Source organism: Phoenix dactylifera, chromosome 10 (genome assembly GCF_051530095.1).
Source record: "Phoenix dactylifera cultivar Ajwa chromosome 10, Ajwa_hap1_PhDact_Kaust_v1.1, whole genome shotgun sequence".
Taxonomy (NCBI): domain Eukaryota; kingdom Viridiplantae; phylum Streptophyta; class Magnoliopsida; order Arecales; family Arecaceae; genus Phoenix; species Phoenix dactylifera.
In genome coordinates, this window is record NC_143199.1 from 23,521,882 (window position 1) to 23,539,551 (window position 17,670).

General features: G+C 43.9%; 1 protein-coding gene across 6 annotated transcripts; it reads left to right on the top strand.

The window, feature by feature from the left end:
* Positions 1-1,670: 1,670 nt before the first annotated feature.
* Positions 1,671-17,670, top strand: LOC120108100 (cytochrome P450 704C1). Of its 6 annotated transcripts, none has more exons than XM_039121648.3 (6): positions 1,672-2,097; positions 15,603-15,818; positions 15,974-16,255; positions 16,454-16,792; positions 16,895-17,098; positions 17,296-17,617. In XM_039121648.3, the coding sequence occupies exons 1-6, from the start codon at positions 1,771-1,773 to the stop codon at positions 17,473-17,475; spliced, it is 1,548 nt and encodes a 515-aa protein (XP_038977576.3). In that variant the 5' UTR covers positions 1,672-1,770; the 3' UTR covers positions 17,476-17,617. The 6 variants fall into 6 exon arrangements, with proteins under 6 accessions (XP_038977578.3, XP_038977576.3, XP_038977577.3 ...); XM_039121649.3 differs by having other exon boundaries at positions 1,673-2,097; positions 15,974-16,246; positions 17,296-17,670; XM_088705578.2 differs by lacking the exon at positions 1,672-2,097 and adding an exon at positions 3,676-3,819.

Consider the following 17,670-nt stretch of genomic DNA (forward strand, 5'->3'; position numbering starts at 1 on the left):
CTAATAGCTCAGTTATTGACCAGGCCTATAGCAGCCTGCCACATGGATAGATGGAACCACCTCAACACAAAAAAATAAAAGAAAAGAAAAGAGAAGAAAACAAACCGAGCCCTAGCCCTCTCTTAAGCGCTCCACCCTCTCCCGAACAAAAACCCTAGCAACTCCTCTGCGCATCGTCGGCATCCCACATCCTCTGCTTCTCGAATGCTGCTATATTATGCCCTCCCCGAATGAGTTCGAAACCCTATGTACAGACATTGCATGCTTTCTCTTTAGATTAGGATGAAAGCAAAAGTGGAGAGAAATTTTTTTCTTCTATTAAAAAATTCACTATAAATCATAAGATAATGTATAACATAGCATTAAATAAAATAATTGTCATAGAAAAGAGATTATTTATCTTCAACTATAGATATTTCTCTATGATTCACAACTGGGTATAGATGGGGAGAGAAGAAAAGAAGAAGTAGATTGAATCAGGGAAAGAGGAGGAGAAGAAAAAAAAATCGAACATTTTGTCTTAAAACAATGATTTTTTTAATTAATTCGAGCCAAAATTTGGCCATTTTAAATGCAACCATTACAACCAAGGTGGAAGAGGCCATCGTTCTTGGGGTAGTCCTTAATGCGCTTATGGACCATGAAGTACATGAAGCAAGCTTTGCAGCCAACGACAACTAGGATCTGACATGAGATGTAGGTAGAGCTCAGGAAAAGTAGATAGGTTTCCAGTTAGGGAGAGGACAAAATGTTCAAGAAAGGGATATGGCTCCGTTTGTTTCCATTATTCTTTTTTTTCATTCAGAGAGATAGGGATATGTTTCAAGCCGGTTTTGGATTGAGTTAGTAAGGCACTGGCTTTTGTTGACACCTCTAATTAATGCCAAGATTTATGAAACAATCAACTAACAATTGTTATTATCCTTAGAAAAAAAATTTTAAAAAAATATTTTTCAAATGAATGCTCATAAAAATATACAATCTACTATAAGTTTAAATAAATTATTGAATTAAATATATTTTATGCTATAATTAGTATAAGCAAGTTATTGGCTAGTCAATTTTGTGCTTATTTCAAAATTTGACTAGAATTTAGGTCTCCTAATTAATATATGAGCCGAGATAAAATTAGATTTAGTGAGCCCGGTTCGATAAAACTCAAAATAGAAGTATACAAATGTACTATATGTTTTTAATTATCATTTTTATAAATTATATTAGGTAAATTACATATTAAGATTTTAATTAGAAAAATACATATGATCAGAATAATTATTTCAAAATATATATGCATCACAATATCACCTACACAGGCTTTTAAGATTTGCTATTTAATATTCTCAATTTAATTAATTTGTTTTTGGATATGTAAATTATTTATATTAACTATTATATGGCGGGACTGCACACAGTTTTTAGCTCCCATGGACAAGAAGACTGATGTTTTTTATTTTCTAGATAAAAAGTTGATGAAGCTAGTGAAGAAACAGAAAAGCTAAAGCAACATAGAAAAATTTATGAAAGAAAAAAAGAAATCGCAGTGCCTTCTTGGGAGAGACTTTTTCATTTTTTTTGTGTGAGAGATTTCTTACTGTGGTAGTCTTCCAGGGAAAAAGAAATATATATGTTACATCAACAGCCAATCACCTAACCAAAAACGATTAATTATGAAAAGAAGAAGCTTTCTTGTCCAACCTGCCAACCTCTCCTTAGATATCTCAGTGGAAAAGTGGCTGGAGACATCGCCAATCATTCTCTCATCAACTCACCATGTTCTTTCTTTCAGACCCCCATCCCCTTGGTTTCGCAGCCATGGCAGCAGCTCTGATCCTGCTTGCTGTTGCCTTTGCCTTCGGAGTCCTGATTGTCTGGAGATCACTTGGAAAGGCCACTAGGAAGAAGAAAAGGTATCCCCCAGTCGCTGGAACCATCTTCCATCACTTCCTTAACTTTGGTCGGCTCCATGACTACTCCACAAGCCTCGCTCGCAAGCACAAGACCTACAGGCTGCTCTCCCCTTTCTGTAGTGAGGTCTACACTGCTGATCCGGCTAATGTGGAGTTCATCCTCAAAACCAACTTCTCTAACTATGGGAAGGTATACTTGATCCACCCAGTCATCTTTTCTTCTTTTTTTCCACCCTCTTGAAAGGTGTAAGGGGTAAAAATCCATCGATATAATGCAAAATTCAGGCTATAGATCTAGTTTAGATTTGCTTCATTCTATCCTTTCTAAGAATAGTATTAGTATATACGGTATAGGTCATGTGCCATGGAGGTTAATGAAAGGCATTGAAGCCTTTCTTCTTTCTTCTTCTTCTTCTTCTTCTTCTTCTTTTATTTGCGTACAAATCACTCCAAAGTCTTTCAGAAATGATTTAGTCTTTTACAAAAAATGCACATTACATCTTATGCTGCATCTTGTAATTGGAGCCTTGAATTACATGTTGAAGGTGAACCTATCAATTTGAACGAATTGATACAGTGATGCTGATCTGTTATTGCAGAAATCCATGCCATCACTTTTTGGTGCTAATACCTTTTTATATAGGATTTTAGAGTAAAATTTCAGTTTTTTAATGTATGGAAATGGCCAGCCTTCCATAAATTTGTATTGGACAGTCAAGTCATGATTAATTTTTTGTATCCGGCTTTGACTTATAAATTTTCTCTCCATTAACTTATAATCCTTCAAGTGTAAATACAGTCCATTAGATTTTAAATTATCGTTACATGTACAAATGTGTAATATAACAGGTTCATCCCTGACTTCAAGCCTCATGAAAAAAAAAATGTAATTCGAGTTATTTTTTGGAGTCAATAACAAGTCGTCATAAAGTTATTATGTGACAGGAGTTCTAAGCACAACATGAACCATGGAGTTCAGATTGCAGCAGGATCTTTTGTCATTGTCAGAAAGTCAATCAAAATCTGATTTTAAAATTTCCTTAACTTTGTTTGAGATTATCTCCTTGTGGATTCAAGAGTTTTGTATTAAAGGAAGAAAATGTTAGTCTTTGCAAATGATAGTGCTTCCAAATGCAGTACTTGCAGATGGTTCTCCGAGGCATTTATGATGCTAAACTGTTTATCGACTCTGTATTTCCTTTTTTTATGGGAAGAAAATTGAGCAGAACCTGGTCAAATTCATTAAGATAATGAAGTTAGAGAGAGAGAGAGAGAGAGAGAGAGAGAGAGAGAGAGAGAGAGAGAAGTAGAATATCTTACTTATAGGAGGAGCTCAACTTAGAGCAAAACAGAAAATGAAAGGAATTTCATCTGAATGCTACCACAACTCCACAGAGGGAGGATCATAACTCTACACCTACCAGATACTGGTCTAAACCAGTCCTTGACCAAGGAAATAGCATTAGTAATAAGCTCTTGTATCTGGCTGTCAATGTTGGAGAAAACTCTTCCTGTTTTTCTCCAACCACAGGCACTGGCAAATGATAATAGGTAAGTAATCCCACCTGTCTCCATCTAGCTTGAACTTCAGATTTTGTCCATGCAGACCACCAAGAAAAAGTGGTTAAAAAATGTTTCAAATTCAAGAGAGATCCAAAGATAACAGAAAGAAAGATCGAAGGACTAATACATCCTTTCTTCCTCAGGTTCTCGGTGATCTGAATTTTGTTGAAAATGGCATGCCAAGAGCTAATCAGAGATTTAACTGGGAGAGGGAGTTTTGAACAACAATTTGGAAAAGCAGAGATAAGACCCACTTCATTCAAGAACTTGTAGAAAGACAGAACAGAGAAGAGTTCATTTGAACCCCATCTCCACCTTCGCTGCAGCAGGGTCGTTAGTGATGCATCGTGTAAGAGTCATAAGCTCTTAGAGTTTAATATGTTGTTCTAATGTTTGGGGTTGGAAAAGGTTAATCTGCCTATTTTGAAGATAACCATTGTCAAAGCCTGTGTCAGAGATTCTCTTCCAAAAAACAAAAAAACTGCATCAGAGACTCAGTTTAACTGATTAAGAGCTGCTGGGAATAATTAACATAGGGAGTGCAGAAGCCAATCTACTCTGAATTTCTTAAACACTGTATTAGTTTGTTAAAACGGACTCTTTCAGTCTAAAAAGCCAATATTCTCAAAACCTTGCAATTATCTGAGAATTCTGAGTTAAATCCAAAAATAAGCAGTGCAGATAATCTTTCAATAATTGTATTAAGTGAAGAAAACATTACTGATCAGATATGCACTCTTCTTTTAGACAAGGCCTATTAATCTCATATTTCTTGTTAAAAGGCAAAATGAAAGGGGTTTTTATCACAATGCATTCCATATACATATTCTTCTTCCAACTGGGGTTTGATTTTCTGAGAGAGATTAGGATGTTCCCTTAACACAGGTCACTGTAAGATGCTTCTTTATTTATTTATTGATATTTTTTTTTGTGAACTAGGATCAGAAAAATTCTGGCTGAAGTTGGGATGAGGAAAGGACTTGAACCTAGGTCCTTGGAACGAACCTCCAAAGATACCAACTGCACTAGTTGGCACGCTCCACTGTAACATGCAAAAATTAGAATGCCAAAATTGAAATGTTTCCATCTTTTCTCCTTTGAAAATCTGGGAGTCACAAGGCCCATAAGTAGGAGAAGAATGAAAAAATATGGCGAAAGGAAGTGCTATCTATCTTTACTATAGCAGGTAGGCATTCTCTAATTATTTGAACATCCACCTCTGAAAACAAATGTAACTTATAATGCAGCTATGAAAGTAGAGGGAGGAATGCAGCAGTGGTATTCCAGATTATGGTATTAGAAGGATGGTGATAATGACTGTACATCAAATATAGTGAGTATATTTGATGTATAGTCAAATATACTCACTATATTTGAAGAAGACGAAGACGAAGAAGACGAAGAAGAAGAAGAAGAAGAAGAAGAGGAAGAGGAAGAGGAAGAGGAAGAAGAAGACGAAGACAAAGACGAAGAAGAAGAGGAAGAGGAAGAAGAGGAAGAGGAAGAGGAAGAGGAAGAAGAAGACGAAGACAAAGAAGAAGAAGAAGACGAAGACAAAGAAGAAGAAGACGAAGAAGAAGAGGAAGATGAAGAAGAAGAAGAGGAAGAAGAGGAAGACGAAGAAGGAGGAGAAGGAGAAGAAGGAGGAGGAGGAGGAGAAGAAGAAGAAGAAGAAGCAGAAGAAGAAGAAGAAGAAGAAGAAGGAGGAGGAGGAGGAGAAGGAGGAGGAGGAGAAGAAGAAGAAGCAGGAGGAGGAGGAGGAGGAGGAGGAGGCGGCCTCTAAGTGGTCTTTTTGGTGAACCAAGCAATGTTTGAACTGAATTTCATTTTTATGGTTTCATCAGGCTTTGGTTTGTCACGCCCCGGATCCGGATCCGTGACACGGCCGTGCTATTGCCGACTATCGCCCACAGTAGCACGCAGCCTCATACAGGGGTAACAGGTAGCCAAAAAGGATTCATCCTTATATATATATTAACAGTTTGCAGTACAACCTTCAAGTTTGAAACCAAAAATACAGAACTTCTATGCTATTCAAATGTACAGAAGTATATAAGCTTCTCCAAAAATACGAAGCTCTGTAACAAAATAAAAACATATCTGATGGCGATCACTGGTGAGGATCTGAAAGAAAAAGTAAATGAACGGATATGAGCTACACGGCTCAGTAAGTAATCCTGCATAATCCTACCGGATCAACCAGTAGGCTAAACATGTAAATCAGGGTTTTGAGAAGCTGACATGCATGTTTATCTAATAATCATCCTGGCATAATAAGTATGCAATTTAAACAAAGCAGTAGTGCAAATCACAAAATTTTCATATTATATGCATATGAAACCGTGCCCCCCGGCATGCCGTGGTCCTTTTACTCTCGGATGCTACTGCGAAGTCAGACTCGGCCACTGGCGGGGCCAGCTCAGTTACTATTCAGCCACTGGCGGGGCAAGCTCAGTTACTATTCAGCCACTGGCGGGGCAGGCCCAATTCCAATTCAGCCACTGGCGGGGCAGGCTCAGTTACTATTCAGCCACTGGCGGGGCAGCTCAGTTACTATTCAGCCACTGGCGGCTCAGTCATTCTCAGTAGCATCTTTGAGCCCATTATAGTGCCTCTGGGCTAGCTAAGACTTTATAAACTTACATGCATGATTATAATATCAGTATCATCATGTTGCATACATAGCCATAGCTTCTGGGATCATTAAAGTTACTTATGCATTGTAACATATCATGTATGAAACATATATACTTAAAATAAATGCTTAGGAAACATTAATAACATAACATGATCCACAACAGGATTAGGACAGGTTACTTACAGTGATTCGTTTTCTCCCAAGTTTCTTACGTCCTGGTGACGGATCCTGAGTCACCTAAAATCACATTATAATGAGCATATTATTTTCTTTTACTTGTTTGGATTCTACCCGAAATTTAGCCCAAGTCTAATGTGTTCATATTGGAGCCTTGATTGGGTCCATATGGTTTAATTGGCCTTCTAATTGGTCATTAGGCTTAATCCCAAGTTTAATTTGGGTTTAATTTTGGTTAAATTTATAGTCTGGCTTGTCCAGACTTAGCCCAAATTTGATTGGGCTCGGGTTTAGTCAAATTTGGCTAAACCCTTTCCCCCTTTTTTTTTTCTTTTTCTTTTTCTTTTTCTTTTTCTTTTTCTTTTTCTTTGGGCTTAACGGGTTGCGGGTTCGGATTCGGATCCGACCCGCGAACCCGTTATCGGGTTCTTTCTCCCCCCTTCCAGAGGCTTCCGCCTCTTCACCTTCTTTGTCTCTACCGAAGCCCATGCTTCCGGCCCTCTTCTCCGGCTCCCCTTCTTCTCCTCCGGCCAGATCTGTGGCCTTCTTCTTCTCCGCCGGCCGGATCTACCGCCTCCTCCTCCTTCCGACCTTCACCGAACCCTCCCCGGCCAGATCTACCAGCCCGGAGTGGTGTTTCCCCTTCGGGGCGGCGACGGTGGGAGGCCGGCCCTTTCCCTCTCCTTCGAAGTGGTGCCGGAGGAGAGGAGAAGAGCCGGGAGGTGGGATCGAGGCCGATCTCCTTCGGGAGAACTTCTCCGGCTCCGACCACGGCGAGGTAAGGCCGTGGTCCGCGGTAAGTATCCCCCTCTTCTTCTTTTTTTTTTTTTTTTTTTTCTTTTTTTTTTTTTCTTCTTCCTCTTCCGTTTTCTTCTCTTTTTTTTTTTTTCTTTTTTTTTGTGGGAGTCTCGCCACCACCTCTCGGCCGGCGGAGAGGTGGGGCTCGGCTGAGGCTGGCGGCCTTGAGGCCGCGTTGGTCGCCGGCACGGCAGACCCGGCGGCCCTTGGCTGCCCCTCAGCCCTAGGGCAGCCACGGCCGGGGCCTGTCACCCGCAGGCCGAGTCCGGCTGGGCTCGGCCCGGGTGGCGTGGGCTCGGCTTGGGCCGTTCTCAGGCCGGCCCGCGGCCTGTTGGTCCGGCCCGCAGCCTGTGGGTCCGGCCCACGGCCCTCCTCCTGTTCTTCTCTCCCGTGCCGGTCTCCTTCCTCTCTGTGCCAGTCTCCTCCCCTCTGTTTCATCAGTGAAACAGAGGGGAGAATACCCTACAGAGGGGTATCTCCACTCCCTAAAACTTTATTATTTAACCTAAGGGCCACTTACCTGGATTTTTGCTGGTTACCGTTGGGCCGTTCCTCCCCCTCGTAGTCCCTCCTTCCTCTTGGAGCTTCAGGGCTCTTCCGCCTTAGGCTCCAGGGCTTCGGCTCTCTCTCTTTCAGTGTTCTTGGGGGCCTCCGACTTAGGGTTGCCGGCAGGGACTTAAATAGTGGTTTAGAAGATGAGACCCCCCTCTCTGAGAGGTCCCATCCGCTCCATGCCTCCCCTCTCCGGGAATGGCCGCCGCCCCCTCTGTCTCCGGTGCGCCGGCATCGACTGCCAGCAGGGGTGGGGGTCACCCTTCCCTGTCGGTCTTATCCCTTCGTTTTTTTTTTTTTTTTATAATAATCATTATACTGGCTACAGTAAAATTTGGGCCCAACCCTTAACTGGGCCTATTTTTCTATTGGGCCTAGTAGGTTGTGGGCCCGGACATTACATTCTTCCCCCCTTAAATAAATTTCGTCCTCGAAATTAAACATACCTTGGTTCTCGAAGAGCTGAGGGTAGCGTTGTCGCATCTCTTCCTCCAATTCCCAGGTAGCTTCCCTTTCAGTGTGGTTGGTCCACTGGACTTTAACGTAGGGAATGGTGCGCCTTCGGAGGATTTGCTCTTTTCTGTCTATGATGCACAGGGGAGCCTCCTCATAGGTTAAATCTTTATTTAATTGCAGAGGTTCATGTGGTACCACATGGCTGGGATCCGGGACGTACCTCCGTAACAAGGAGACGTGAAAGACGTTGTGTACGCCTGATAGCTCTGAAGGTAGGGCCAATTTGTAGGCAACTTTGCCTATTCTAGCAAGAACCTCAAATGGGCCAATGTAGCGAGGACTTAATTTGCCGTGTCTTCCGAATCGGGTAATACCCTTTGATGGTGAAATTTTTTAGGAAGACAAAGTTCCCCTCCAAAAATTCCGAGGCCCTTCTTCCTCTGTCAGCCCATCTTTTCTGTCTATCCTGGGCAGCCTGAAGCCTTTGCTTAATTAGTAGTACCTTGTCTCTGGTGTGCTGGACCAGTTCGGGTCCTAGCATTTTCCGCTCCCCGACGTCATCCCAGTGTAAGGGGGATCGGCATCTTCTCCCATAGAGAGCTTCGTATGGGGCCATCTGGATACTGGAATGGTAGCTATTGTTATAAGCAAATTCCACCAGTGGTATGTGACTATCCCAGTTTCCACCTAGGTCCACAGTGCAAGCCCTCAGCATGTCTTCCAGAGTTTGGATTGTCCGCTCTGACTGGTCGTCAGTCTGGGGGTGGTATGCTGTACTGAGCCTCAGTCCGGTACCCATGGCCTTCTGAAAGCTTTCCCAGAATCTGGACACGAATCGGGGGTCACGATCAGAAATGATGCTCACTGGTACTCCGTGCAGGCGTACAATCTCATCGATGTATAATTGGGCCAGCTTGTCTAAAGGAGTACCAATTCTGAATGGCAGAAAATGAGCTGATTTTGTAAGGCGATCAACAATCACCCACACTGCATCATTCTTTCTCACCGTTTTGGGGAGTCCTGTAACAAAGTCCATCGTGATGTGCTCCCACTTCCATTCAGGAATTTCTATTGGTTCCAGCAACCCTGCTGGCCTCTGGTGCTCTGCTTTTACTAGCTGACAGGTCAAGCATCGGGCCACAAACTCAGCTATTTCTCTCTTCATCCCCTTCCACCAGTAATGTTCCCGAAGGTCCCGGTACATTTTAGTACTGCCTGGATGAATAGAGAAACGGGATTGGTGGGCTTCTTCCATGATTTCCCTTTTTAGGTCAACATTTGCCGGTACACACAGTCGGTGGCCAAACCTTAGAGTGCCATCTGGGTGCATTTGGAGTTCGGGTCGCAACCCTTTCTCCACTTCATCCTTGAGCTGACAAATGTGCTCATCAGACTGCTGGGCAACCTTTATTCTATCAATCAAGATTGGTTGTATACTCAAGGCGGCCAGCAAAATTTTTGTAGTTTGGGTAACCACCTCAACCTGCATTTCATCGAGATCCTTCTGAATCTGTGGTTGAGTGGTGAGTAAAGCGGCGGAGCTTATAACTGACTTTCTGCTTAGGGCATCCGCCACCACGTTGGCCTTTCCTGGGTGGTATTTAATACTCAGGTCATAATCCTTCAAGAGTTCCAACCACCTTCTTTGCCTCATATTCAATTCCTTCTGGGTGAATATATACTTCAGGCTCTTGTGGTCGGTGTACACATCACAGTGTTCGCCATACAAATAATGTCTCCAAAGTTTCAAGGCGAACACTACTGCGGCCAACTCTAGGTCATGTGTCGGGTAATTCTGTTCATAGGGTTTCAGCTGTCTCGAGGCATAGGCTACCACCTTGCCATCTTGCATCAGCACACAGCCTAGCCCGTTCTTGGAAGCATCACTGTAGATGGTAAATTCTCCAGTTAAGGACGGTAATGTCAAAATTGGGGCAGAAACTAACCTTTGTTTAAGCTCCTGGAAGCTCCTCTCACACTTGCCGTCCCAGATAAACTTGGCCCGTTTCTTAGTCAACTGGGTCAAAGGGGTAGCTATTTTGGAGAACCCTTCCACAAATCGCCGGTAATACCCGGCTAATCCCAAAAAGCTTCTTATTTCCTTGGCGTTGGTGGGACGAGGCCAATCCACCACCGCTTCTATCTTCTTGGGGTCCACTGACACTCCTTCCTTGGAGATTATATGGCCGAGGAACGCCACACTGTCCAGCCAGAACTCACATTTGTTCAGCTTGGCGTACAGTCTCTTCTCTCGAAGGATTTGTAGCACTACCCCCAGATGGTCTTCATGTTCCTTCCGACTCTTTGAGTATATCAAAATGTCATCGATAAAAACTATCACGAACTGATCCAAATATTGTTTAAAGACTCTGTTCATCAAGTCCATAAATGCAGCCGGGGCATTGGTCAGTCCAAAAGGCATAACCAAAAATTCATAATGCCCATACCTGGTTCGAAATGCAGTTTTTGGCACATCCTCAGATTTGATCTTCAGCTGATGGTAGCCTGACCTCAAATCTATCTTGGAGAAGACCTGGGCGCCTTGCAGCTGATCAAACAGGTCATCGATCCGTGGTAGGGGATATTTGTTCTTTATGGTTATCTTGTTCAATTCCCGGTAATCGATGCATAGTCGCATACTCCCGTCTTTCTTTTTCACAAATAGGACAGGAGCTCCCCATGGCGACGCACTGGGCTGGATGAACTTTTGTTCCAGGAGTTCTTGTAGTTGTACCTTCAATTCCCTTAACTCAGCAGGGGCCATCCGGTAAGGAGCCTTGGAGACTGGCCCCTCTCCTGGTGCGAGGTCGATTGTGAATTCGATCTCTCGGTCTGGGGGTAATCCTGGTAATTCCTCCGGGAAGACATCCGGATATTCTCTGACTACTGGAATATCTTCCAGTTTGGTCTCTTTCTGGGTATCCATTACACAGGCCAGATAGGCCATACACCCTTTTCTCACAGCCTTTCCAGCTTTCAAGGCAGAAATAAAGTGTAGTGTAGGAGCATCTTGAAGGGGTATATCGCCCTGAAAGAAAAATTCTTGCTCCCCAGGTATCCGAAATACCACCCTCTTGTGGTAACAATCAATGTGGGCGTGATACTGTGACATCCAGTCCATGCCCAAGATAATATCAAAGTCTTGCATGTCAAGCTGTAAAAGATTTGTCTCTAATTCTTTTTCCCCTATCTGAATTATGCAATCTTTATATTTAATGTCAACAATTGCGGTTTTCTGAAGGGGTGTAGCAACATGCCATGGTTCCACTAATTTCTCAGATGTGCTATGTAATTGTCTGGAAAAGCTAACCGACACGAAAGAATGCGTAGAACCAGAATCAAATAGAATGAGGGCAGGAATCAAGTTGACCAGAAGTGTACCTGTCACCACTTGATCGCTAGCACTGGCATCCTGTCGAGTCAGTGCGAAAACCCGAGGGTTACCCCTCGATCTCTGGTCCTCTGGTGCAGTATGTCGGGGCTCGTCCTTCTTTCGGCTAGGGCAGTTGCGGGCGATGTGTCCTGTCTGCCCGCAAGAATAACAAGCTCCGGTCTTCTTCATGCAGGTACCCCTGTGGTTTCCGCCACAGGTGGGGCAGCCTCTGCTCTGTCTCTTCTTGGGCACAGCCCCCTTGCTGCCTCCAGCCCCACTACTCGGTGCTCCTGATGACCGGGTCCTCTTCAGGTCCTCCCTCTCTCTCCCGGACCGTATCAGGTCAGCCTCAACCTTCAAGGCTCGGTCCAGTACATCTTTGTAGCTTGAGAATAAATGGGAGGATATTCGGGACCGAATCCCGTACCTCAATCCCTGCTCAAACCGGTTCACCTTACTTCTCTCATCCTCCATGAACTGGGGGCAAAATCGTCCCAGTTCGTTAAATTTATTGGCGTACTCCAGAACGGACATCTGGTCAGTCTGGGTTAGTGTCAAAAACTCATTCTGCTTCGCCAGGTGCACTGAGTCCGGAAAGTATTGATTGTAAAACATCCCCTTAAAGTCCCTCCAGGTGAGTCTGTCAACGGCATAAGCCGTCTCCATGGCCGTCCACCAGTATTCGGCGTTTCCTGTCAGCATAGAGGTCGCTAGCCGGACTGTCACCTCATCAGGAAAGTGGAGGGCTCGGAACATCTTTTCTATCTCCCGGATCCATGTTTCAGCCGCCATAGGGTCAGACCCACCCTCAAAGGTCGGGGGGTTCAGTCGGCGGAACCTCTCATAGCAGGAGTCTGCTGATGGCATAGCGGCCAACTGCATCATCTGCTGCTGTTGCAGCACTTGCGCCATAAGCTGATACACTCCGGCTAGGCCTGCCTGACCTGCTGCAGACCGTGGAGTATCCGGGAAAACTGACCGCTCGCTGGGCTCCGGGGAGGGTGGTCTCCGGTCGTCATCCATATCTTCCTAATGATCACCTAGCAGTCAAAATTTTTTTAAAGTGAGGTTATGATAATTAGCATATTATAACATTTTCTATAACGGTGACATTCTTAACTACCCTTTTCCTTAGGCATTTTATGGTTATTCTATTGTTTAACCTAAGGCTCTGATACCACTAGATGTCACGCCCCGGATCCGGATCCGTGACACGGCCGTGCTATTGCCGACTATCGCCCACAGTAGCACGCAGCCTCATACAGGGGTAACAGGTAGCCAAAAAGGATTCATCCTTATATATATATTAACAGTTTGCAGTACAACCTTCAAGTTTGAAACCAAAAATACAGAACTTCTATGCTATTCAAATGTACAGAAGTATATAAGCTTCTCCAAAAATACGAAGCTCTGTAACAAAATAAAAACATATCTGATGGCGATCACTGGTGAGGATCTGAAAGAAAAAGTAAATGAACGGATATGAGCTACACGGCTCAGTAAGTAATCCTGCATAATCCTACCGGATCAACCAGTAGACTAAACATGTAAATCAGGGTTTTGAGAAGCTGACATGCATGTTTATCTAATAATCATCCTGGCATAATAAGTATGCAATTTAAACAAAGCAGTAGTGCAAATCACAAAATTTTCATATTATATGCATATGAAACCGTGCCCCCCGGCATGCCGTGGTCCTTTTACTCTCGGATGCTACTGCGAAGTCAGACTCGGCCACTGGCGGGGCCAGCTCAGTTACTATTCAGCCACTGGCGGGGCAAGCTCAGTTACTATTCAGCCACTGGCGGGGCAGGCCCAATTCCAATTCAGCCACTGGCGGGGCAGGCTCAGTTACTATTCAGCCACTGGCGGGGCAGCTCAGTTACTATTCAGCCACTGGCGGGGCAGCTCAGTTACTATTCAGCCACTGGCGGCTCAGTCATTCTCAGTAGCATCTTTGAGCCCATTATAGTGCCTCTGGGCTAGCTAAGACTTTATAAACTTACATGCATGATTATAATATCAGTATCATCATGTTGCATACATAGCCATAGCTTCTGGGATCATTAAAGTTACTTATGCATTGTAACATATCATGTATGAAACATATATACTTAAAATAAATGCTTAGGAAACATTAATAACATAACATGATCCACAACAGGATTAGGACAGGTTACTTACAGTGATTCGTTTTCTCCCAAGTTTCTTACGTCCTGGTGACGGATCCTGAGTCACCTAAAATCACATTATAATGAGCATATTATTTCCTTTTACTTGTTTGGATTCTACCCGAAATTTAGCCCAAGTCTAATGTGTTCATATTGGAGCCTTGATTGGGTCCATATGGTTTAATTGGCCTTCTAATTGGTCATTAGGCTTAATCCCAAGTTTAATTTGGGTTTAATTTTGGTTAAATTTATAGTCTGGCTTGTCCAGACTTAGCCCAAATTTGATTGGGCTCGGGTTTAGTCAAATTTGGCTAAACCCTTTCCCCCTTTTTTTTTTCTTTTTCTTTTTCTTTTTCTTTTTCTTTTTCTTTTTCTTTGGGCTTAACGGGTTGCGGGTTCGGATTCGGATCCGACCCGCGAACCCGTTATCGGGTTCTTTCTCCCCCCTTCCAGAGGCTTCCGCCTCTTCACCTTCTTTGTCTCTACCGAAGCCCATGCTTCCGGCCCTCTTCTCCGGCTCCCCTTCTTCTCCTCCGGCCAGATCTGTGGCCTTCTTCTTCTCCGCCGGCCGGATCTACCGCCTCCTCCTCCTTCCGACCTTCACCGAACCCTCCCCGGCCAGATCTACCAGCCCGGAGTGGTGTTTCCCCTTCGGGGCGGCGACGGTGGGAGGCCGGCCCTTTCCCTCTCCTTCGAAGTGGTGCCGGAGGAGAGGAGAAGAGCCGGGAGGTGGGATCGAGGCCGATCTCCTTCGGGAGAACTTCTCCGGCTCCGACCACGGCGAGGTAAGGCCGTGGTCCGCGGTAAGTATCCCCCTCTTCTTCTTTTTTTTTTTTTTTTTTTTTTTTTTTCCTCTTCCGTTTTCTTCTCTTTTTTTTTTTTTCTTTTTTTTTGTGGGAGTCTCGCCACCACCTCTCGGCCGGCGGAGAGGTGGGGCTCGGCTGAGGCTGGCGGCCTTGAGGCCGCGTTGGTCGCCGGCACGGCAGACCCGGCGGCCCTTGGCTGCCCCTCAGCCCTAGGGCAGCCACGGCCGGGGCCTGTCACCCGCAGGCCGAGTCCGGCTGGGCTCGGCCTGGGTGGCGTGGGCTCGGCTTGGGCCGTTCTCAGGCCGGCCCGCGGCCTGTTGGTCCGGCCCGCAGCCTGTGGGTCCGGCCCACGGCCCTCCTCCTGTTCTTCTCTCCCGTGCCGGTCTCCTTCCTCTCTGTGCCAGTCTCCTCCCCTCTGTTTCATCAGTGAAACAGAGGGGAGAATACCCTACAGAGGGGTATCTCCACTCCCTAAAACTTTATTATTTAACCTAAGGGCCACTTACCTGGATTTTTGCTGGTTACCGTTGGGCCGTTCCTCCCCCTCGTAGTCCCTCCTTCCTCTTGGAGCTTCAGGGCTCTTCCGCCTTAGGCTCCAGGGCTTCGGCTCTCTCTCTTTCAGTGTTCTTGGGGGCCTCCGACTTAGGGTTGCCGGCAGGGACTTAAATAGTGGTTTAGAAGATGAGACCCCCCTCTCTGAGAGGTCCCATCCGCTCCATGCCTCCCCTCTCCGGGAATGGCCGCCGCCCCCTCTGTCTCCGGTGCGCCGGCATCGACTGCCAGCAGGGGTGGGGGTCACCCTTCCCTGTCGGTCTTATCCCTTCGTTTTTTTTTTTTTTTTATAATAATCATTATACTGGCTACAGTAAAATTTGGGCCCAACCCTTAACTGGGCCTATTTTTCTATTGGGCCTAGTAGGTTGTGGGCCCGGACATTACATGGTTTGTTAACATTAGTTTTCTAAACAATTAGCATTTTCAAGATAGTTTAAATTTGCAAATATTAAAGAACCCTGTAAAGAGGTTTTATTGAATAACTAGTGATAACCTCAGAGATCGTTCTCTGCAACATGCACAGCCTCTCTAATATATCTGGCAAGTTCAGGAGAAGCCAATAATCTTGTTTTTGTTACAAGATATCAAAATTAGTTTATGTTGCAGGGACAATATAACTACAACAATATGAAGGATCTCCTTGGTGATGGAATATTTGCAGTCGATGGTGAGAAATGGTACCACCAAAGAAAAGTAGCCAGTGTTGAATTCTCCAAGTCGGTGTTGAGAGATTACAGTAATGCGGTCTTTATCTCCAATGCAACTAAGCTTGCTTCAGTCATTTCAGAGGCTGTAAGATCAAGCAAGATAGTGGATATTCAAGTGAGTGATAGAATCATCGTGTTAGGTCTTTGTTTTATTACCTTATACTGGTCTTTGTTTTATTATATATACTAACTTTATAAGCCACTAGAAGGATAAGTGATTGAAATCCTTCACTTAAAGTAGTCACATAAATGTGGTTGACCTACTTGCAGGACCTATTCATGAAGTCAACAATGGATTCAATCTTCCAGGTGGCCTTTGGAGTGGAAATAGACAGCTTGTGTGGATCTAATGAAGAAGGGAGCAAATTTGCTGAGGCATTTGATGACTCAAGTGCCTTAACCACATGGCGTTATGTTGATATCTCTTGGAAAATTAAGAAGCTCTTAAACATTGGGTCTGAAGCAGTGCTAAACAAAAGAATTCAAGTGGTTGATGACTTTGTGTACAAAGTGATAGACAACAAGATAAAGCAACATGATTTGGTAAGACTGGTACATATCCCTCTCTCCTTTCCTTTTCTGTTATCCTTTATTTTTATTTTTGGCCATAATTAATGGTCAAAATGGTACATAATAGAAAAATAAAGAGATATACAAACATCCTCATAATAATAAATAGACAGGAGCAGGCCTTAGAGTGTTGTGATTTCTAATTGAATGCCTGATTCTTTTGCATGAGTGGCATTGCAGTCGAAGAAGGAAGACTTCCTCTCTAGATTTCTAGTTGAGAGTCAGCAGGATCCAGAAAAAATCACACACAAGTACTTGAGAGACATCATCCTGAACTTCATGGTTGCAGGAAAAGATACAACAGCAGTCACTCTTTCATGGCTCTTCTATATGCTCTGCAAGCATCCTTCTGTCGAAGAAAAGATAGTTGAAGAATTGATCCTTGCGACTAAAGAGATTGGAAATGATGCATCCATAGGAGAATTTGCAGCAAGTTTAACTGAAGAAACCATTGACAAGATGCAGTATCTCCATGCAACACTGTCAGAGACTTTAAGGCTGTATCCTGCAGTTCCCCTGGTAAATTTTTACTGCAGAAGTCATTCATGAATGTAATAACATGCAAAATCCAAGATCATGTATTAATCTCATCATAAGTTATCTGACTGACATGCCATCCAGAATCCCAAGATTTGTTTCGCGGATGATACTTTGCCAGATGGGCATGATGTGAAGAAGGGGGATATGGTGGTTTATATGCCTTATGTTATGGGCCGAATGAAATTCATATGGGGCGATGATGCAGAAGACTTTCGGCCAGAGAGGTGGCTTAACAGTGATGGAGTATTCTCTCCTGAAAGCCCATTTAAGTTTACCGCGTTCCAGGTAATTTTTGTTATATAATTGTAGAATTCTTAATTGTACACTTTGTTGAGGGGGTCGCAACATAGAGATGGTTCACTTGAGCATCTAATGTCTTTTGGAAAAAAAAATGTTGAACATACATTAATTTTTCTTCATCATGGTATTAAGTTAAACTTTCAGCAAGACAATGACATGGACTTCTTATGGTGGGCATGCAGGCTGGTCCACGTATATGCTTGGGAAAGGAATTAGCTTACCGGCAAATGAAGATCTTCGCCGCATTGCTTTTGAGTTTTTTCAGATTTAAGCTGAGTAATGAGAGACAACCTGTTAACTACAGGACCATGCTAACACTTCAAATTGACAAGGGTCTTCATCTCTATGCATTCCACAGATGAGACTAGAATTCTGAGTTTTCAGTGCTACATTTACCTGAGCTGGCTTGGTAACTTCATGCCACAAATGTAAAGAACCAGCAATCTGATTCTCCAGTTAACACCATTTCATAATGAATACTAAAAAGAACTCTGTATTCATCAAGAAGGGCATGCTTCTTCTTTTTTTTTAATTCTAAAAAGAAAATCTTTATTTTA

What these genes read in the sequence shown, in the direction of transcription:
- LOC120108100 (XM_039121648.3), top strand. Translation starts at nt 1,771, where the DNA reads ATGTTCTTTCTTTCAGACCCCCATCCCCTTGGTTTCGCAGCCATGGCA. An exon ending in GCAAGATAGTGGATATTCAA is followed by an intron (nt 15,819 to 15,973) that starts GTGAGTGATAGA and finishes ACCTACTTGCAG; the next exon opens with GACCTATTCATGAAGTCAAC. An exon ending in AACATGATTTGGTAAGACTG is followed by an intron (nt 16,256 to 16,453) that starts GTACATATCCCT and finishes GTGGCATTGCAG; the next exon opens with TCGAAGAAGGAAGACTTCCT.